Source organism: Uranotaenia lowii, chromosome 2, assembly GCF_029784155.1.
Source record: "Uranotaenia lowii strain MFRU-FL chromosome 2, ASM2978415v1, whole genome shotgun sequence".
NCBI lineage: Eukaryota > Metazoa > Arthropoda > Insecta > Diptera > Culicidae > Uranotaenia > Uranotaenia lowii.
The window spans coordinates 380,147,878-380,171,413 of record NC_073692.1 but is presented as its reverse complement, the minus strand read 5'-3'; the positions used below and the strand labels follow the sequence as shown (position 1 = coordinate 380,171,413).

The following is a 23,536-nucleotide window of genomic DNA, read 5'->3' as shown; positions in this document are numbered from 1 at the left end:
CTGATTCAAAAAATGTGATCATTCCATCCATTTGTTTTTAAATAACTTTTGAAAAAGAGTAAACTCGATTTCAGGAATTATTACATATCGATCGAAGAGATGGCCAACAAAATCATCTCTAACTACAGAGGAAAATCGATGCAGTCTTCCATCGCAGAGATTCGTTCTCTTTACAATTAAGTTAGTTTTTAGGATATATTTTAGGTTTAAGTTTATTCATATATTTTTTTCTCTACAGAATTTTCTCCTATAAATCAAATAATTTATTGCTCTAGCAAATGTAAATCGAATAAAAAATGTTTAAAATTAAATTAATCAAAGAGTTTAACTGATCATAATTGATCTAAACACTTTATAAACTGTAATAATTTAACTTGAATGTAATGATTAAAAGGCTAATAAAGACTTATTTTAAAAAAAATTAAAAAAAAGGAATTTTTACATTTTTTTGACACAAACATATCACAAAAATTTGAAATAAAGGTTTAAAATCAACTATCAACTTTCTCCAGAACCAAATGTTTTTACGAAAAAAACTTATTTACAGGTTTCTTTTTGTTTGCTTTTTCATATTCTGTAGAACACGGGAGTTTTAACGAGTTTTGAAAAAAAGGTTCAAACCAAATTAAATAAAGGATATTTTTCGAAGCAAAAATTAAACCTTTTGACAGACTGGCATTTTTTTAACTTATAAACTCCAAATCAACAAAACAAGAGGTAATAGATAAAATCCGATCCCAAATTCGAGTTCAGAACGCAAATATCTACCAAATTCAAATCCCGTATGCTGATCCCCAGAAATATCAATTCATCTGTATAAATAAGTTTTTAAAATGTTAACATTTTTTCATTGAACAAATTTCCTTCTTTAATAAATTTCATCTTGATATTTTGTTTTTATAAAAAAATATTTATATGTTTATAAATTTTATTGTCAAGTTTTTAATTTTGTTTAAATACTATTGATAATTTTGTTGTTGTTATTCGCTTAATAAGTTTTGTGCTTTGACACATAATTTTTTCTAGGAAGTCTATAAATCTAAAATTTCAAATCCAAAACCAAAGTTTCTACCGTTCGTCTTTTCCAGGAACCAATATTTAAATTGACGGCCAAAAATATTCACAGCTTACAAATTTGAATTATAAAACCTTTGCTTGAAAATTTATAAATGTGAAAGAAATTTTAATTTTTTTGAAACAACTTTTTTTGAATCGATCATGATGAAAAGTACGAAAAATAATTTGAACTAACAACTTTTAAGCTAAATTTGTATGCGCAATGTAAACTTTATTAGTATTTGCTTTGTTTTTTTAATATTAAAACAAAACTTGGAACTACTTATATTTATTAGTTTATCAGAATGATCTTATTGATCGTTGAAACAATCACTCATTTTCTATCTTGATATTTGTCATTTTAAGATTTCAATGATGAATTGAATATGTTGTATTAAAAATATATTAAGTTATTTTTGTATATCAAAAAACAGGTAGGCTTAATAGCGGCACGTTGTCCAAATATATGGGAAAATAAAATTTTTCTAGGCTTTAATAACGATAACTGGTAGAATTTGAGTATAATATAATTTTTTATGTTTGACTTTGATAACTGGCACTCTTGATATAATATAAAATAGTTTTTTCTTTTTATCAAATTCGTGTTTTGAATAATTTCTTTCAAAATCAATATTGACTTTTTGTTTTGTTTTAATCGAGAATTCAAATTTCAAATAGCGATTAAAATCTTTTTGAAATTCAACATATAACAGCGAAGATTTTTAATCGACCTCTCCATTGAAAATTAAGAAAGAAATGTGAATTGTGATGAACTAAAACTGAAAAATTATTATCATTGCGCAGAGCAATTTTCAAAAAAGGGCAATGTTTGACCTGGTCTGAAATTTATTTTAGAATTCGGATTTAATTTCTTTTTAAATCTGGTGTTTATTTTATGTTTATTTCTATGCACAGATTCAGATGTTCGCAGCTTTAATTCCTTGTTTTTTCTTGAAATTTGTATCCGCATTTATTTTTGGTCTTTTGGAAGTATTGTTTTCAGATTTGTTAACTTGACTTATTCTTACTCATATTGAATCGTATCAGAAAAAAATTTTTTTTTTCATGTTAGAGTTATAGCTATGAGTATTTAAATAGTTTTAGAAATCAATTTCCTTATTAATTGTGCATTTGTATTTGAGATCGATTTTTCTGTTTAAAGATATATGTTTTCATTATTTCTAATAGGAGGATTTCTGTTTTGCATCGAAATTACTTGAAATTACTTAAAGGTGCAGCCAAAGAGCTGAAAATGCAAAAAAAAACTAAAAATAAATATTTGGTTCAGGAAGAGTTATGCATAATTTTTAACAACGATGGACAGATTTTCAACCGTTTTACAGCGAAAAACAAGATATGGCCAACAACTCTCAAAATTTTTTTTTCTGAATTTATTTGCCAACCCTATAGGAATATTACTAAAAGCTGGTTGACTAGCCGAGAGCTCTTCATCTATACGGCAACGTCCGGTTCCCTGGAACTGTTAAAAATTCTCTGTCTCTGTTCGTTCATCCATCACGCTGATGATGGCATCACGCCCGAAAGAACGAACGTCGTCAAGTGACGACGTCAATGTTTGTCTGTTTGCCCAGAGCTTGTCTATCGATTGAAACCTCAACATGTAGTTTTTTTCTTCATTCTGTATTTGTCTGGTTTTGAGCTTTTTTCCACTTGCTCCGTGTCTATCTTGTTTCTACCTTTTTAATTTAGTGGGGGTCTTCACCGGTTAAAGGAATGAGACTAAATCAAATAGGAAAAGCATAACTAGATGAGCCATTTACATAGTGGATCCCTGGCTTTATGGGACCTGATAAATGTTTGCTCATTCCCACTGGGTGTGGATTTTCGTTTTTTTTTCTCACTCGTCAACTGGAAACGGGAACAAATTGAGGCGAGCTTGAGATGGTGTCAATATTTGTACTTGACGGCTTTTTATGACTTTTCTCAGCACTTGCATCGGAATGTGCTTTTAAAACCGAGCAATTTGTTCGTTTGTTGAACTTTAAACGACTCATTTTTGAAAAAGGTGTCACTGAGAGTTTATTGAAAATTAAATTGAAATAAGTATACTGACCAGCCAAAAGTCTCATAAATTCCCGAACAGTCATACATTGTCTGACCAATAACAATTCTGCTGGCGATGAAAATAATAAAATTTCAATCTCAATTCCGCCTCCCATATTGCTTATTACATTTTCTCAACTACGACGACGTAGACAAAATAGTGCGAAGGAGAGGAAATAAGTGGGAATTGTATGAAGCAGGAGCCAACAAGCCATAAGAATGAAGACATTATCGTCTTGTTATTGGATCGGTTTACTCATCCAGCGGAGACGATAAACCGATGGACATGGGTCTGCTTCTGGATCTGGCTCGGGCCACAGGCCCCGATATTGGACCATCTATTTTTGCTGGCTTCGAGCTGTGAACGTTAGCAGTCCAACCGAGGGATCTTCTGAGGGCTCATTCTCTGAGAAAATTTAAGCTCCAAGTCGTTGAAGGTAACTAGCTCCATTCAGAGGAGTAACTGATAGTTGTAATCCAGGATTAATTAGTTGAAAAATTCAAATACATTTGAAATTCGTTATTTAGTATTCTTTAAAAAAAATATAACTTTATTTTGAACATTAATTCGAGTATTTTGAAACTTACGCCACTGTCCTAAATCAGCGGTACATTTTATGCACTAGATACCTTCCTACTAGTTGTAGCGCCATCTCATTGATCGTTTGCAACAACTTATCGGGAAACTTGAAAGCATACTGCTGAAACAGCATCAGTGGCACTGATAGTTTGTTCTTCTCGAACAAGGATGACGACAAACAAAGCAATTTCCAGATCGAACGAAGATGCTGGTGCTCGTTTACGGTGAATAGGGTTCTGTAAGAATTTGAATATCTTTCAGTCGCAGCGTTCGCGAACATTTTTTGAGAATATCAGATTTTCGTTATTATTTTTTAGGATCTAAGCCAAAGTAAATTTTCCGCTAAACGACTTTGTCGAAGACTGTAACTGCACATCCTTTTTGGCAAAAAAGTTAAAAGCTGTTGAATATGGGTATGCCATCTGGCATTGAAAAACAATCAATTAAACTGACATCACTGCCAAGGTTGCCGAAAAAATTGGTGTTTTTATGAAATAATGTTCTGACTTTCTGTTATTATACCGAAAATTTCAGTAATGGTTTTCCGTGATGCTTTTTCCATGAATTACAGTGGAAAGTCATACAAATTTGGTTTTTTACATCTAACTTCAGAAAATCTATTTTATCATATTTTTAAAACTAAAAAGTAGTAATACAAAAATTTTAAAGACCTAGAACGTACTATTTTGGAAAAACATACCAAATTTCAGAAAATCTATCTTCTGTGACACAAATCCTGTGATGAAAATTTGCTCAAAATTCTGTAAAATTTAAGATTTTTCTGTGATTTCGGCAACCTCGATCACTACTGGTGCCTAGCGAAGTATTGCTTTGAAAGAAGTGATGCAATACCTCGGGTCAATTAATAAACTTTGCATGTTATTTGGTCATTTAAGGTTTGGTGGCCCACAATTTCTCACAAATTCGCTAAATTCAGAATAAAATACTTTTTGAAACAGTTCAGACTCGGGAAAACAAATAAAACAACTAAAAAAAATTAATGGGGGAGAATGAGGATACTTGATGCCTGGGGATACTTGATTCCTTAGCTTTATTTCGAAACTGGAATGTCTCACAAAGATCAAATGTTCTAGCAGAATATGCCAAAAAGAGCAATATAACGATGCTTGCAGTTTAAATTTTTTTAACAAAATAATTGTTTGAGTAATTGAACTTAGTTTGAAAAATTTTACAAAATGTAACTTGAAGATCTTTTTCATCACTTTAAAATGTTCCTTACATGGTAAAATTTTAGCCATAATATTTGTTCTAATATATCAATCGTTCGAGCGTTATATGAACTTCATAATGCCATATTTTCAAAGCAATCGAAAACTCCCAACTTTTTTCTGAAAAATTTTCTAAAATGTTGATTATGGGTCTAATTGATCCCAAGAGTTAAAAACGGCACATTCTTCTTCTGAATTGATCGTTATCATTGCTGATCACGAGATAACTAAGGTTTATCCAAAAACTAATATTTATCCAACCATTGTCTGAAGAAAAGGGCTTAAATAATTAATTTTCTATTAATTATAAAAAAAGCGCCTTTAAGTATGCAATGTCATTAGCGTTGAGACAAAGTTATAGAATTTTCTTCTTCTGCCATAAATTGTGAAATGAGGACAAACATGACCAAAATAGTCAAATGACATTCTATCTTGGGGTTTTGTTTGATTTTTATACAAGGATTAGGGCTTCCTGAATAAAAGAACAAGCCTCCTTTAATACGGGATCAAGTTTTCCCTAACTTCAAAAAAATCGGAATTTATTTACTCTTAGAAAATGCTTCTAGTTCATCTACGGGTTCAAGTATCGTTCTAACTTTTGGAGCATAGAAATTTGAAGTTACAAGCTGTCAGAAAATGTAAAAGACGGCGAGTAGCTAAATTTTTTCAAAAAAGATATAAGTATCCCCACTTTCCCCTATAGTTCACAAATGATACGCTTGAAATGTAGAAAAGCATAGCATTAATCTTTTTCATTTTATCTTCGTAAAATTACAGAAACGTGTCTCTAGGATTTATAATTTGTATTTTTTATTTGAAAGTAACTTATTTTATAAGTTTTATTTAGGGTGATATTGCCTGTTTGATATAATGAGTGCTTTTCGACCGACGATTGTTCTATGAGTAGGCATGCTTTTTTCTATACATTGGAGATTTTTTTTATATTGAAATCTCCTTCAGTTTTACAGAAAACGATTATTTTATAACTGTCGTCTAAAATACTGAACCTCAAACCGTGCGGGCTAAAAGGGCAAAATTTCTGTTTCTCTGGCAACATTTTCGTACTAATTCATTGATAATGCTAAAAACTGATAACTTTCATACAACAAAGCTTAAGTTTTATAAAATTCTATTACCATATTATCCATACCATATACTTGAACCGATAAACACCACTTAACGAGAAAACGGGAGACACTAATAGCGCTATCTGGAAACAGAAATGGAAGTATTACACTGTGAATTTTTTGGAGCTTTGTCAGAGATGCCAGGTGTCCTGATTTTTCAATTGATATTCGCAAAAAGTGTGGCGTAGCATTTAGAAAAGGGGGAAGTAAAATGAGTACTTTTTGAATAAATATAAATTATTTACAGCGCAAATTATTACAATTAAATATCGTGATTGTAATATTACTATCGATTTAACGCAAAGTTTTGAAAAAAGTAAGAATGGAAAGGAAATGTTATTAGACTCAAATACGGTAAGGCATTTGTAATAAATGACTAATTTATTATGACTTCATAAATAACTAGAAATACGACATTCACGATAAAATCTGCCAGCACAGATTTTAGACTTTTGCATTGAGAATTTTCGCCAGCACTTAACGAGTAAACAAACAAATTACATATTCTTTATCCAACATTTGCGCCTTTTAGTTTCTTTAAATCGAATTCCATAAAATTAATTTTATCTCCGTCTTCATTTCGAGTTTAGGACGAAGATTCGTTACCTACATTATATCATACAAAACGGCAAATCAAAATTAACGGAAGCTTAATAAAAATTAAAAAAATTAGCTAAGAGACGAAAATTAATGATAAATAAAGTAATACAAAACGGAAATTCAAAAATGATTAATTATATTATTTATTATTCCTAGTTCCACAGTACCGTTCATAGTTGTATAGAAGTAGGAAGTAGGCTCGCTTCGACTTTGAACTTCCATAACTTTTTACTCTGATAATGTTTTTGATCAAATTTTCTGCAGAAGATAGATCAACAATCTCACTATTACATCACAAAATTTGAGCTTTCTAAAGTTTTGATAGCCAGAGATACAGTAATTCTACGAAAATCCAACGTTTTCGACTTTTACCATTTCAACTGCAATATCTCAGAAACTACGTTACGCTTTTTATTGAAATTTTTCAGAGTTGAAATATAAAGCTAGCATGTCTGATGTTTTTGAAAAGTTCTATCGATGGGATCAAAAGTTACGCGAGGTACAATATTTCAGGCATGAACTTAAAAATACGTTTTCTATAGAACTTTGAACCAATGTTTCCATAGAAAAATCATATTTTACGGAACCTGAGATGAATTTTTACTTAATTTCGTCACATTCCATGGCAGGAACAGAATTTTTTCCTTCTTGCTAATGACAAATCACATGATGCTTAATGTGCACTCAATTTTTGTTTTTTTTCGAGCACTGGCACTTCGGAAACAATTTGTAAGCTTTGATTTTTTTAATCATTTCACTAATTATAAACATTTAAAAAGAGATTTTTGTCATGTCATTGCTGGATGAATGATGATGGTAATGATAAACCAATTTGTTTGAAATTTGTTAAATACTAATAAGAAACATCTAGCATAAAATAATAACGTTACCATCTTTTAATACAAATCGTCGAAAAATCCTATATTTTGCCAAATTGAAAAGCGAAACCCGTCATCCAGTATAGAAAAAATAACGATATTTCTTCGGATTTTTTTTTCCTTAACTTTTAGTTAGCAAAAATGTTATTAACAGGTAAAAAGTTTTTTTCTATTCTGACCGATTGAATTTAAAATCTTTTTCTTAAAGACACTTTATGCCGATCCAAATCTATCCTATGGAATAATCAAATAGGAAGGTAATTGAAAGTAATTACTCCGCTCCATATTTTGTTCAGAAATATTTACAAGTATGGAAAGGAGATATTTTCTTAGGCGGCGTCCATAAAATACGTAACGCAAAAATGCACTTTTTTGACCCTCTCCCCCCCGTATGTCACAAATCGTGACGCTTTGACGTACCCCCCTATGAAAATTACGTAACGCTGATAATTACCCCCCCCCCCCTATCTTTCATGTTTTTGAATAATTTTCGATGGTAAGAAAAGACTTTAACATAAATTTTTTTAACGTTCTTCGAAACGGAATTAATTTCTATCCAAATCGCTTGTTAGTACTCATTGATGATAACTCTCTGATAGAATAATATGATTGTCTTATTATTAGTTGTTCAGTGCTTGTTATCTGATGATCTACCTTCTTTAATTTATTTTGTTCAAGGAGCATAACTTGTTATTCAAAATATACTCCACTTAGTAATATTCGTGGGAATAACCGAAATTGCTTTTTTGCAAATTGAGAAAAATAGTAAAATTTCCGTCTTAAGGATGAATTGATTTCTTGTACATTGTACACATTTTCTAGCGATTATTACTTGGATATCCCATGTTTAAAGAGTCTATATCAGAATCGTTAAAGAGGAAAGGTTACAAACCAGTTTTATCATGTTGAAGCTTACAAATTTTTAGCTGATTTTGAGTTGCTTATCATTCTGCAAAAATTGCATGACATCAAAATAGCTGCGATTAAACTGAAATTTTTAAGGAAAAAATCGTTACGTAACCAGGAGCATACCTCCCCTCCTCCCCTATGTCACAATTCGTAACGCTCGCGCTTACACCTTCTCCCCCCTAGGAGCGTTACGTAATTAATGAATGCCCCCTTAGACCATTTTTTGTTTTTTTGTTGATTCACTAAAATTTTTATGGTGCAAGAATAGAGATAAATTATTTCAATTATTATAACTGGCACCCCTGATTAAGTCGAGTCCAAAATACACGCTATTCACAAATTAGACAAATTTCTAGAATTATACTTCCATTTTGTCTACTAGAGGATGCTGATGGTATCGCCTTCTGATTCTAAGAAGAAAATAAGTGTGATGAATATTGGTTTCAGTTATATTTGATATTATGGAGGCAGTTCATCTATAAGAAAAAGTTTATCAAATCTGTTTTAAGATGTTCAGTTCTCCCTCAAGATATAGGGGAAAAGTTCATATAACGCCCCATGTGGCTAATACGCGCCACCCTTGTTTTGAAGAATCTGAAACATTTTAAGCCTGCAAAATATTACCAATTTGTTTTAAATGCTGTGATTGGTTATGGCAAGTATGAATTTTTCCTTAAAATGCCCCTGTGTCGTGATAATTTCCCAATTAAGGTTTTTCTTCATTTCGATCTAAATTTTAAAACAATTTCAATAAGGTGTCACCAAGCAGGGAAAAACGAATAAGGCAATATTTTCTGACACATCGATAGAGCAAAATCTATACTTTGATTTTATGCTAAAAAATCAAACTGAACTCGCTAAGGTATGCTTTTTATGGGTATGTTCTATCACGGCCCATGCGCTCGTTATAACGCGCCAATCGTAGTAGGCTGAAAATAGCATTAATTTTTCAAAAAGGACAATTTTCATTAAAAATGAACAAAAAGTCTAAAACCATATTCTGAGCGTTAATTCAGCCCAAAAAATCTACTTTTCTTTTTTTTTAAATTTTGAATAGTCCATTTTGATTTTCTTTTCAGTCAAAGTGTCTGTAAGTATTGGTGTGTTTTCGGTCTTCGGCTGCTTTCGGATGCGTTCGGCTGCTAGGCGCGTATTGAATACACAGCGGCGCGTATTTGCAACACAGTTTTGTTCTGTGGCTTTTAAAATGCTGTTTAAAAATCAGGTTTTTGAAGCAACTATAGCAATTTGAGTAACAAAAAATCATAGGCATTTGTAGAAAACACTTTTCTTCAACAATTACACCCATTTTTACCACAATTTGTACGTGGAGTACATGGGAAATCAGCAATTCGCTTAGGTGGCGCATAATAGGGCATGTTCCCCTAAATTAGAGTTTAGATTCAAATATTACATCGAAGGGTATCAAAAACTTCTATGAATTTTTGATTTTTTTGAGTTGGTTAATTCATATAATTCTTTGTTGCCATATCAAAATGCACTGATTAGATATGTTGTCTTGTCAACCATTTTTTTTTTAAAACGGCTGTAGGCGCATTTAACCCGACACCCCCATTTAGGAACAATTTCTCCTACGTATGATAGAAAAGTTGTAGAAAAAATGATTTGACTATGGTATTCCCTGCATGATTTTTAAATGTTCTCTTAGAAATGGCGACAGCTATGATTTTGTTTTTAAAATGAATCAGTTTTGATGCAGCATTTAAATTTATGACCCACTTAAATGTTAAATGGATTTAAAAAAATTGGTTCCTTTTTATAAAAAAAATGGAGTCTTCAATGTCATCTCGTTAAAGCATTTTAGGTTGTCCGGGCTTGTTCGAATGTTCAATTTAAAAAATTAGGAAAAATGCAGTCCTGTCCGGTTAGCCGGAAAGCGTAGAAGACTCTCGGTTTAGTTGGATTTATTCAAATTGTTTGCAAAAGCAAACGAAAAACTGAACATGAGTTATAACGATTTTTGGGGTTTTTCGTTAATCAGCCATCAGGAATGCTAAAGTTATATTAATACTTTCTTTATAACTTTTTGAAACTGAGAAGAGTCTTTAAATCATATTTTAATATCAAATCTAGTTAGTGAACCAATGTTGTTGAAAAATCTTAGAAATTGTTTTTAAAATCGACAAATGCAGTCAAGTTTTGATATTATAAGTTTTTATGGGTATTGTAAGTAGAATCCTGCCAATTTTACGAAAGGCTCAAAAAGAACAATGTCTAAGTATTTTTCAACAACATTGGTTCACTAACTAGATTTGACATATATAGATGATTAATTACATTTAAAGACTCCTCTCACTTTCAAAAAGTTATGAAGATAGTATTGATATAACTTTATCATTCCAGATGGCTGATATACGAAAAAACCCAAAAATCGTTATAACTCATTTTTATTTCATTTTCATTTTCATCTCATCTCATAATATGTTTGTCTCAGTGTATCAGTATTTTCGAGATCTTTTATTGATTCACAGCAAACAAGGTGTCATATAATGTAACATTGCATTATACAACTGTAATAAGAGTGCGCTCGACATGTTTTAATAAAATCATATGACCCATTCCAGGCACGCCTGAACTCGAGAACCGATTGTTATTTTTTGGTATTTCAAAATTTTATGCACACTGTCATAATGGTTGTTTTCTTGTTTCATTTTACCTCAAAACTTAATCAGAAACCATTTTTAGAATTGAATATGTTATTTTCAAATTTTAAAATTTTTGGGATGCAATTAAATGGATTTACCAATTTTTTTTACTTGTAGCACAACTTTGTCAAATCTATAGCTTAGTCTTAACAATTTTTCGCAAAATAATGCTCAAATACCATCTTTTAAATTTAATATGAATTAAAATATAATGACTGTTTGTATCCAGGATTCGAATATTATACTTTTTTAATATAACGATTTTTCAAACAGTCACATACATATTCTCCAAAAATGAATGATGAAATGAACTTTTTACGAGATATTTAAAACAGTTGAAACCGAATAAGAGTTTCAGAATTACACTATGGAAATGATCGCGTTGTGACGTCACAAAAATTTATATGTTTTTCATAGAAGACGTTCAAGAGTTCAAGAGTTCAAGAGACGTGTCAAAGTTTTTGACAGGTTTTTTTGCACAAATTGTAAATTTTCTAATATTCCAGTCGAAGACGAACTCTTGAAGACTTTTAAATCACCTATCCATGAGCCTTAAATTTGTCTTTTTTCCGACTATGTGAGCAAATGAATTTTCTTATATAGCTTTCTTGAAAGAAAACTTGTTTGAAAACGTGACGTGATGATGCAGGAATCTATGAAGCTCGGCATTCAAAAGCAAAAAAAAAAATAGCTTAAAATTTTTAAGATTATGAATTACCATTTAAAGTTCTAAGCACGTTCGCGTTTTCAAAAGTTCTTCTGCATAACATGTTAAAATCAGAAAATATACACTAAAGAGTTGGACCCTAGCTCTATGGTATCTGAGAGAATGGCTTAGGAATTCATATATTTTTCCATTAAAATCGATATGTATTATTCAGAAAAGTAGTGGTAAACGTTAGATGTTTCAATCCTTAAAAAGAAAATTCTTAAATCATGAATTTTTGACAACCCACTTTAACTCTTTGAAGAACATATGCAATTTTTCAAAAAATTAAATTTGAGGGTGTATGACAAATACTACAATTCAACAGAATTTTTTGAGTTGATATTTTGAATGTGACAACAGCTACAGAGAATTGAAAATTTTGATAGCGAGTGCTAAATCTTTTTTTTCCAGTACTGTATAACTAAAACTACAAAAAAATACAATAAATTAAAAATAGTTAGCTAGTGCAGAGCAAAGGCGGGAGCAATTCATGGGAGCTTTTCATCAACATGCCCTCTAGCCTAAAATTTCAACACCTATCAAGCTTTCTCCTATTGGCGCACTAATGCCTGTCTATCCACCTTTCTTTCAAATTTCTATTAAATAAACTCTCTCTAGTTTTCATTCCGCCGCACATGCCTTAAAATTATAATCATAATAAATTAAAAAATACCAAATAATGAAAGTTACCAAAACGAAAAGGAACAAAAACAAATATAAAAATTGTAAACGTTCGTTTGCATGTTATTTTGTAACTTTTGAGTTTTCCTTATCATTTTAGTTTTTATTTTTTTTTGCATTTTAAGTCCTTTTTGTCATTTTTGAATTTTTGTCATTTGATTCGCTTTGAATTAAAAATCATGTTTTTATTCTTACTATAGGAGTTAGTTAATTATCTCTTGTGGAACTCTTGAGACAAATTAAATTCAGGATAGCTACATTTGGTTTGGAGTGTCATTTTAAAGGCAATTCTTGCGTATTCCGTTTTAGTCCATTGGAGAACAGAAAATCGACTTCCTATGCAATTTTAAGTCTTCTTGCATCTAATTAAAATTCCCCGATTTTTCCGATATTCTTCAATCCTCTTTTCGTTTATTTTCGAGGATAAGAAATAAGAGCCGATTAAAAAAATGTTTGTTGTTGATTTTGACTTATGGCAGGGCTATTGTGGCTGCACCCTTAAAGACGAGGTAATAAATCAATATTTGTATTCTGTTCGAATTCAAAATGGTTGCCTAAATGTTGAAATTTATGTTTTTTTTTTATAAAAAAAAACGAAAATAAATGCAATGATTCCGATCCATCTAATTACGGTTAGCTAGCAAGAAAAAAATTTTCATTTGAAGAAAAATTTAACAATCGAATTTCTATTTTTTATGACAAGAAAAAATTCTTTTGAAATTCTTTCCAAAAGTTTTGCTTCTTTGTTTCTTTTCTTAACTTCAAGATGATATTTTAGAAAATTGTGAAGTGTCCAACGCTAACATAGATTGGATTTTTTTATAAACATTTTCACAGAAAATAATACTATACAAAATCATTGATATTCAAAACCTAAATTTGAAAAAATATAAGTAAATTTTCCGTGCAATAATCCACCCTATTGAGTTTGCCATCCGTATAATTGTGCTAGAAATTATGATCCTATCGATAAACTTAATTAAAAATTAACGACCAGCCGCAAAACTAGGTACGGCAACTAGAACTAAGTAGAATCTAGCTAGAGATGGCGCTCCACCCATAGAGTATGTATGGCAGGAAAGCCAATAGGCCGAAGCCGGGCAATGGGATACTTACGAAGAAAATGATGTTGAATATATGAAGCACGTATTTCACAAAATTGATGCTGCAGCAGTCTGAATCTCGGGTCTTCTGGTTCTGGTGCAGCTTCTTGGTCGAAGATTTCTTGCTGCCGCCCTTCTTCTTTCCATTCACGTTGCCGGTGCCATTATTATTCTGATGGCCACCATTGTGATGAACTCCTTCCAGGGCACCGTTATTGATCGAATAGCTGGTCGTCGCCGCCGCCGGCAGGATTGTTGGGAGTGGCGTTTTTTTCTTTTTTCCGGGTGCCATGTTTGTTTTGATTGGCTTTTTTTTCTCCTGGTGATCTAATTTTCTTCCTTATTTGTTATCACTGAACTGGAAGCGAGCACACTTGTTTATGATATTGCTTCATTGAAAAAGAAAAACTCACAAATGTCACCCGCCCGCGTATGGCACAGTAGCACTGTTTTTTTTTTAATCAAATAAACAATCCGCAAAGGGTCCCTCCTTTTTGGACGAGATTCATGACTCTTTGTTTTCGGAATGCGATTTGTGGAGAGGGTCCAGGACCGGTCAATTAGTGTTGCATCGTCGTCGCTTGAATGGTCTCATCATCATAATGTTCCCGAATGGCCTGAAACTCGCGACTAACTTTAGTAGGAACAATGCCGGTCCTTGTGCCGAAGTAAATTATGTACGTGCGTTTTTCAATCGGCTGCAGCCTACGGTAAAGTTTGAGAAATGCTATTGATTGGATGCTGCTGCTGGGAACAACCGGGCAAGACGAATCATGTCACATAGCTCGGGAACCCAAGGCATCAAATTCAAAACCGAAACGGCAGAAGAAAAAACAGGCCAAAACGTTGACTCCAGTCACATCTCTTCTCTGCGTGCCGTTGCATGCCATGGCATAATTCAATCTTCTTTGGCTGGACGATTCTTGGACTTAGAGTAGTTTGTGACTGAGAGAGAAGAAAAAAAAAACCAAAACAAAACACAATCCTCAGTCGTCGTTTCGAAGTAAGGTTTTCGGTTCGTTTGGTCACCGGAGAAGCATGACCGGAGCAAGTTTCGATTCATGCAGGTTCCGTTGTTGTTGCTGCCTGTTGGTTGGCGGCGTCGAATCCGGAGCACGTTCTCGACGTTGGACAATGGAAAAGCCTGGAATGATGCCTTGTTTCTGGTACGGTATTTAGGACGTCGAACGAGCGTCAATTTCTTTTCTCGGCGCAGCACAGAAAGGATTCGAAATCTGTGGAGAGGTAGAGAAAAAGAGAAAATTCAAATTGAGTGTTATTGCAAAATTGATTTACGGAAACTGTAACGTATTGTGAAACATGATGTTTTGAGAAAATTTAAGAAAATTTAGATCTTTTACGAATTTTGATGGATACTCGATCCAACTGGAGTGAACAACATTGAAAAATGAACAAAAACCTTAAATACATATGAACCATCCCAAGTTATGATATTAGTTCTAAAAAAAACAGTTAGAGTGCATTCAAATTTCGGTATTAACCCACAACAAAGTTTGTAGACTCTGAAAAAAAAATTTAATACATGTACGGAGAAAAACAATATTAAATATCGAAAGAACTTAAAACTGTTGAAAGACTTTGTAAGAAGTAATTGAAAATTTACTCATATTCATGGAAAATCTCATTCAAAGTTGCTGTCGACATGGAGACTTCAGATACCGCAGATTCTCACCGTGGAAGGCGATGCATTGAAGAAAAGCGCAGTATCTCAATTTGTTTTACGAGAACGAAAATGAAGCAAATGAAAGTGTATAAAATTAGGATAAGTTCGAAGTCGTGTTCTTTATCAATATCGTCTACGGAACAAATGAGGTTAAGAAAATATTTTGTGAATGGTAGTCTTAAAACTGATTTAAAAATATAAACAATCAAGACCGTTCAAATGAATGGTTTAGGTGTTAAACCCCCCCCCTCCCCCCCCCATGACGATCCAAAACAGCAAGCGAGAGATTCTACTCTACACTCAAAATTTTAAATTTTGAACGAACCAAATTATGATAATAGAGTAACGTTAATCAACAGTAACAATCTAGATTAAAAACTAATGCCAAAACTTCAAAACCCGAACCCAAGTCAAAAATTCTGCAACATTTTTTCATAATTTTCTCACTTTTTATCGAAATTCAGGTCTGAATATTGAATTCCTAATTAAATCAAACCCATTTTGGAGGTTCTGATTCTATAATTCCCATAACCAAAAGTGTATTTATCGTAAAATATCGAATTTTGGATTCTGTATCCAGTTCAGGATTGTTGATTTTCATTACGAATAATCATAAAAATTAGAAATAAAAAGCTGCTTTGAAATCCTGGTTCAAATTTGATTTTACATTTCATTTAAAATTTGAATCATGTTTTTCGAGATGATATGCATTTTCAATATTTTGATAATAGATTTCCAAATATGAAAAAAAGAGAAATTTTGTTTTATATTCAAATTTGAAATTCTTGAAAACAGTTTTTACACAAAATTAAAAAATTCAAAGCTTCAAAATGGCAATCCAAAATTTAAATTAAGATTCAGATCTTTGTAAATTCATATTTGAATTCGAATTCTCAATGCAGATTAAAAATAAATAATAGATTAAACCTGAACTAAAGAATTTAAATAAAAGATTCATGAATAACGGCTCTATAACTTGGCTCATAAAATTCTAATCTTTAATAAGATTCAAAAATCGTATTTTTTGCACATTTCAGAAATCATATGGAAATTCGAATACATATTCAAAGCGCAATTTTTTAATTCAGGTTCAGAATTCAGATTCAGAATGCAGATTAAAAAAAACAGAATAAAAAAAAAACAGAAAAGTTTAGATTGTAAAAAGAATTTTGCAATCTAAACTGCAATGCAAGAGATCATGAACATAACATATTGCAGACCAAAAGAAAAGTATCGTTTTTTCACTTGCCTACAGTGCGCTACACTTCGAAGTATAACTCGAATTGACTGAATTCAAGTGTTAAACTTTATTGGACAAAATTGAACAAAACGTTTGCCGTTACTTGAAAATGCTAAATTTGTAAAACTTAGTTCAGAGGTTTCTAAGATACTGAATGCCGAATATCGCTGTTTCTCGTCAAAGATTTATTTGCGGTCCTTAATGTGTTAAAATTGCTTGTCAATTCAAATTCCAGATTTCAATTTTTTTTATACAACATTAGTTCGTAAGCACAATTCAGCTGAAAATTCAAAATAAAAGTAAAATAAGAGTTTTTTGTTTTATCCTCAAAACCTAAATTTAAAAAAAAATCATCAACAGGATTTTCATTATGGAATGGATTCTTTATGAAAAATATTTACTGTTAAAGAAAAAATCTTCACCTAAAAAATCTGCCAAAAATTCTATATTTTTCTAGTGTATTGATCAACATTATGAACACATTAAAGACACCAAAATTTGTCATTTAATGTTTAAAAAACCAATGAATAAAATACTGTGTTGTGTTACATTTTGTAGAATGGGGGTTCGTTATTCGATTCATAACATTTGAATTATGTTAGCATACTAGTGGCAAGCGAAAAAACGATATATCTCGTATATGGTCCGCGATGTATTGCAGTTTTTTTCAGCCAAATTTCATACTAAAATCATTGATTTGGTTCAAGTTTGCATCAGGAAAATTTGATACGACAATCTGATGATTTTTATCGCTCGCATGTTTTGAAAATTTGATTTATTTTCATAAAAGGTTAAAATCTTTAAATTTGAAAAATAGTTTGGAAGATTGGCCTTTTTTGATTTGAGTATAGAATAAGTTTTTTTAGAAATAAAAGACTCAACTAAAAAAACTTATTTTATGCCGAAATCAACTGATCTACCACTCTTAAACAAATTCAAATATTTCAACCATCAATGAAAGCAAATTTAGCTCACCTTTTAGGTATAGGACCAATTTTCTGAAGTTACAATTTAATACGAAAACTTTTAAGTTACTTAAAAATGAATAACCATACAGTTACAAACATATTTGTTTAAATTTTTTTTTGTTGTAAACAAAATCATATAAAAAATCAGTCACCAAAACCCCCCCCCCCCATGAGTCGGTTCTTCCAAGGGCCCTGGCAAGGGCTTATCTAGACTAGCCCACGTTTTTAACGTAGAGTTTAAAAAAAGTTGATGTGGTCCAGCTGCCAGGATATTGAGGCAAAATATCCGTATCTGGCCCCGATTGATTCACATTCCTCGAAATTTTTTAAAGAGATTTTACAGTTCATCATTTTTGCAAAGTTTTTTGAGACAATTTGAAATGAATACAAATCGATGAAAGAAAGATACTTTTCGAAGAATTTATGAGAACTATTGAAAAGTTTTTTGTGTACGAAACATTTTTCAAAAGCTATAGAACATTTTTTTTTCTTGTTTGTGATTTTATTTCTGATTTCGAGTGAGGTTCTTTGCAAACAATTTAGATTTTGTACAGGGAACGAGCGTTCATAGTGCAAGTAGGATAAATATTGCTGAAGTTTCCTTATCAATTTCGTGACGAAAACTCTTAACTTCAGCTTCCTGGTTCAAAATTTTATAATATATACCCAAATACGTGATTTAAGGATCTGGGGGAACCGTTTAATGTACTTTACAATGATTGTTGGCTTATTTTTTATTTTGTTTTGCTTAATTCCGCACTGATATTTAATCAAATATTTAGAAAATTGTGTCCACTTGCTAGCAAATGATTCGAAGTATACTTTTTGAGTGTTCTTGAGAGAAATTGAATATCAATTTAAGGGAAAATCATAATTTAAGTTTAATTTTGCTCTGTTCGCATATAAAAATCTCTGATGTGTGCCCAACAGACCTCTTGTATGTGTGTGTAGCAAAAGCGCAATATTCCGATTTGACCTTTTTAAACTAAATTCTTATTCAGAAAGTGACCTGGCGAATGTGGGATGCCCGAGAAATTGAATTATTTCCGCATGTAGCCGTGCCGTAAAGTTTCGAGTTAAAAAAAAATCCTGGAACAAATCGGGTAAGTGATTTTAATTTTTTCATTCCAAACCGCGAATAATAACCGGACAAATATGAGCAAATTCCAAGCAATAAAAAATTTATGAGTTTAATTTATTTACCGATACAACGCTCAAACAAACATTAAAAAAAAGATTTTGGACGTAAAAATCAGAACACAATTTGAGATTTTTGTTTAATTCATCAAATAATGTGAATAAAACTGCATTTCGGGGCATTCGGGACGGGACAGACCAGGTATATGTCGAAAATTTAATTGATAACCGGTTTATTATGTGTTGTGAGCCTACTTGATTGAATAATTCTACTGAATTAATGCAATCGAAAGATCCCCTTTAATTCAACCACGGTATGAGAAAAGATCAGATACCGGTATTTCAAAAGCAACTTCCTATCGTCTTCAGTGAGCATTTTCGATTGATCAGTATCTGATCTTTTCTCATACCGTGGTTGAACTGAAGGGAATCATTCGATTGCTTTGATTCAGCGAAAAACCGAGAAAGCCCTGAAAAAATGGGAAATTTTAGAATGCTGATTCATAGTTGAGTCCTCGAATTGGAAAACAAATTTCACTTCTTGGTTCAATTTAAAAAATGCTAACTGGAACTAAATTTAGAAATAATACTGAAATTCTAAAAGTACCTTAATTTAAACCTGGATACAGGTTCAAATTCAGATAATGATTTAATATTTAAAACTCAGAATCATATAAGCTCATGAATTAGTTACATAATCAAGATAAAGATATCAAAATGTCTAGTTCATTGAGCAATTCATATCGCAAGAGATAGCAGGTTAATAACTATGATTGTTAATTCAATTTTGAAATTTCAAATTTTAAACTAAAATCAGTTTGTATACACAACTTAGCTGAGAGTGTTTTGTAGAAAAACCTGGCTTTTATTTTTTTAAATTACCCATTACAGAATTGAATATTAAAATGTATCTGATACTAAAACATGTAATTTTCACGTAAAAAATCTGCAGGGAAAGCCGTATTTCCTCGGTGTATTGCTGGACTTTATAAATATTGCAGTTTTTTAAATGACCAAATTCCTGCCACTATCCTTATCAATCCTAACTTTTGTAGCAAAATAGTCATGTGAAGTTTACCAGCCGGGAACCCTAAGCGTCTACCTCCAATGAGGGCAACGAAGTAACGTGCTCATCAAATTTGTAAATTCTCTTGCTGGAGCAGTTGACAAGTTGACAACAGTCTTCAGACTAATCCAACTGCAAATAAAATCTAGAGTTTGATTTGATTAGGTCGTATGAGCCACTTAATGAATTTTGAGAAAATCGCTTTGGAAGTTTTGAAACATTGTTCAAGCTCTAGTTTTGAAACCATCGTTCAGATTTCTGAAAACTTGGTATTCAATCTTAAAATAGATTAAGAATATGCCTGCGTATTGGATATGGGCATTAACTTCTTAATTTAATATGTTCATTGAAATTAATTTTGATCTTAAAAGTCAAAGTGTACTTACAACCTTTTGCATTGAATTTTGGCGCTAACGTCTTTTTGTAAATTGATGAATCTCATTTGATAATTGATTTCATTTGTCCAATACTTCGATCTATTCCGTTGTAATTTGAATGAAGTAAAGTTCCAAACACTCGGAACCGTAAACATAACACGGAAGTGCCCGCTTGAAGGCTCCGTAATCTCCATCGCAGGAATGTTTTATCGGACTATATGGACACTGCTAACTACCATCTATGACTCTGTTGATCTATCAAATTAAGCGTAAACAGATGCATCTATTGTAGTTAAAAAAATCTCAATGTCTCGGGTAGTATAATTTAACACTAATTTTACTTACCCTGCACCAAATTTGACCCGGTCTTTCTTCTAAGTTAGCTTAAAACACTTGCACAGTCGATTTTCATTAGATTTATTAACATTTTTCACAAAAAAACAATTTCTTGCATGCACGGCAATTCAGAGTAACGCAAATGGTCATTAAAACCAATTTGTACTCGAAAATGATAAAGTACGTGATTATACGTCTTAAATTAAAATCATTTTGTAGGAGTTATCAATAAACTAAATAAGACCAAATTATTATCTAATATAGAATAAAGGTTAACCAATCGTTTGCAGCTCGTAAAGGTCCCGAAGAAAGGATACCTGACAGAGTGCGGTAACTGGCGAGGCATAACGTTGATCTGTACAACCCTCAAAGTACTCTGCAAAGTGATTCTGAACAGGATCCAGGAGAAAATAGACGCTACACTCCGACGGCAACAAGCTGGATTCCGATCTCGACGATCATGTGTGGACCACATCACAACGCTACGAATCATACTGGAACAAATCAACGAATTCCAGGACTCTCTTCTGCTGGTGTTCGTTGATTTCGAAAAAGCATTCGACCGACTTAACCATGAAAACATCTGGGCGGCTCTAAGGCCCATCTCATCGAAGCACAGGCATTTTCGTGCAAGGTCTTGCACGACGGTGTCTTGTCCGAACCAATCCCGGTAACTGCTGGAGTGAGACAAGGATGTATTCTATCACCGCTACTTTTTCTAATCGTAATGGATGAGATTCTGATTGGATCGATTGACTGTGCACCGAACCGAGGATTGCCGTGGAATTCTTCAACAATGGAGCAACTGAACGACCTTGACCTGGCTGACGATATTGTTTTGCTCGCCCAAACACAACCAGATATGCAGAGCAAACTCGACGACCTCACCGAAAGTTCCAAGGCAGCAGGTCTCAAAATCAATGTCGGAAAGACCAAGTCGATGGAGATCAACACAGGAAATCCCTCCAGTTTCATGGTAGCTGGGCAACAAGTTGAGAAAGTGGAGTGCTTCCAGTATCTTGGTAGCCAGATTACGCCTGATGGTGGTACCAGAAAAGACATCGAAACACGGATCAGAAAGGCCCGATTTGCGTTTGCGAGTCTCCGAAACATCTGGCGGTCACGCCAGATCTCTCTACGAACAAAAATCCGAATCTTCAACTCAAACGTCAAATCCGTATTGCTGTACGGGTGCGAAACTTGGTGCACATATGCGGTAACGACGCGAAAACTGCAAGTATTTGTAAACCGCTGCCTGCGGAATATCATCCGCGCTTGGTGGCCTGGCAACTGGATCTCGAATGAGGAAGTACATCGCCGGTGTCATCAAAAGGCGCTAGAAATCGAGATTCGGGAACGTAAGTGGAGATGGATTGGGCACACGCTGCGAAGAGATGAAAACGAGATTTGCAGAGAGGCGCTAGATTGGAATCCAGAAGGTCATCGAAGAAGAGGCAGACCCAGAAATTCGTGGCGGCGAAGCCTAGCCGCTGAAATCCGAACTGTCGACGAGAATCTTGACTGGGACCAGGTGAAGACGCTGGCTCCGGATCGTCAACAGTGGAGGTCTTTTACCACGGCCGTATGCACCGGAGGATCGGCGCGGGATCATTAAGTAAGTAAGTAAAAATCGTTTGCAGCCAATAACTCATTTTTTTTTCATAAAAATACGACCTAATCAAAACAAACTCTAGAAATGTTAATAAATAAAAAAATAAAATCAAAATTTTGAATTGACAGAATCAATTTTGAACCTCAAAATAATCCGCTCACTATATCTATTTGAAAATTAATTTGTTTTCGTAGAAAATATGTTGAAATGATGAAATGTTTAAATTTGTCCTTACATTGTGGGATAAGAATGACTTTTTTATCAAGAAAATTGAAGGTTTTCTTAAAAAAAAAAACTTTCTTTTTGCTCAAATCAACCAGATTCTTGAGCAAATTCAAAGCCTATATCCATCGTTGAATGTTGATTTCCTTTTCTGTTACTTATTGCTTCATCAGACAAATTTAGCTCATCATTTTGGAGATTCTAGGACGTATTTTCACAAGTGACGATGTGATTCGAAAAATGTAAATAATGAAAAAAATAATCCAAAAGAATTGAAAGATAAATAATCAAGCATGTGCCAAGAATGGAATTCTTTTTGCTTTTTTTTGCTAATTTTGTGATCCAACTTGTCAATTTATAAAAAAAATGATTCGATGAATTAAAGTTAAAATGGTATCTTCAGTTTTCACGGAGAAGAGATGTGACGTGACATCGATTCATGTTAGACAAAAAAGCTATAAAGTTCAGTCTAACAATTCTAGCACAATCACTTCTGAATTTTCTTAAGTAGATTTATTTGTTACCAAAGATCATAAATGTATTTTTTTTTAATGTTTCGGAACAATATATCTTCAAAAGATCAAAAAACTTGTTCTGATAAATAATTTCTTCATAAAAGTTCAGATAAAACGTTAAGGTACCGTAATCCGGGGTAAGATTGATCACCTTTTTCAATATTTCTCGATTATTTTTTCTGTTATATGGAATGTGGCATGTTTCATATTTTGAAAACTAGTATCAGACTCCTATAAACGTAAAACATGGATGCAGAAATTCATAAGACTATTTTATATAATTTGATTTCAAAATCGATTTCGTCTTTGTTCAGAATATAATGCTTTGGGGTAACATTGATCAGTCTCTATTTTGACGGTTTTAGCAAGTTTTATTGATCATAAAGGATACAAATCATCTTCATAATATTCACAAATGCTAGTTTAAAAATTGTAATGGCGGTTCGGAACAAACTCGAATGATTTAAAGTAAATTATGAAACTCTTCGGTGGCTCAAAGATACTAGATTTGTAACTTTTAGTCCAGAAAATTCTGAGAAATACAATGCTGAATTCCAGCGTATCTTGGTTAAGATTTCTTCACGTTAAAAAACAATATCGCGGTCCTTAATGTGTTAAGGCCAAACATCAATTTAAATCGAAAGATTGAGAATGATGCTGCATAAATTAAGGGGCTAAATTCTTTAACATTACATTAAAAAAAATTATCTACCAAAAAGGTGATTTTACCATCATTCAATTCCTTAGGCACTCGCACTATTCCCTTCTATTTGTTTT

General features: G+C 32.5%; 1 protein-coding gene across 6 annotated transcripts in view; it reads right to left on the bottom strand.

The window, feature by feature from the left end:
- The window catches only part of LOC129746765 (CD151 antigen-like), a 238,340-nt gene that overhangs the window by 129,499 nt on the left and 85,305 nt on the right, over window positions 1–23,536 (bottom strand). For all 6 annotated transcript variants that reach the window (XM_055740639.1, XM_055740642.1, XM_055740641.1 and 3 more), the window contains exon 3: window positions 13,616–14,837. In XM_055740639.1, the coding sequence (XP_055596614.1) occupies window positions 13,616–13,894 (279 nt within the window). In that variant the 5' untranslated portion in view covers window positions 13,895–14,837. The remainder of the gene's footprint in view (window positions 1–13,615; window positions 14,838–23,536) is intronic.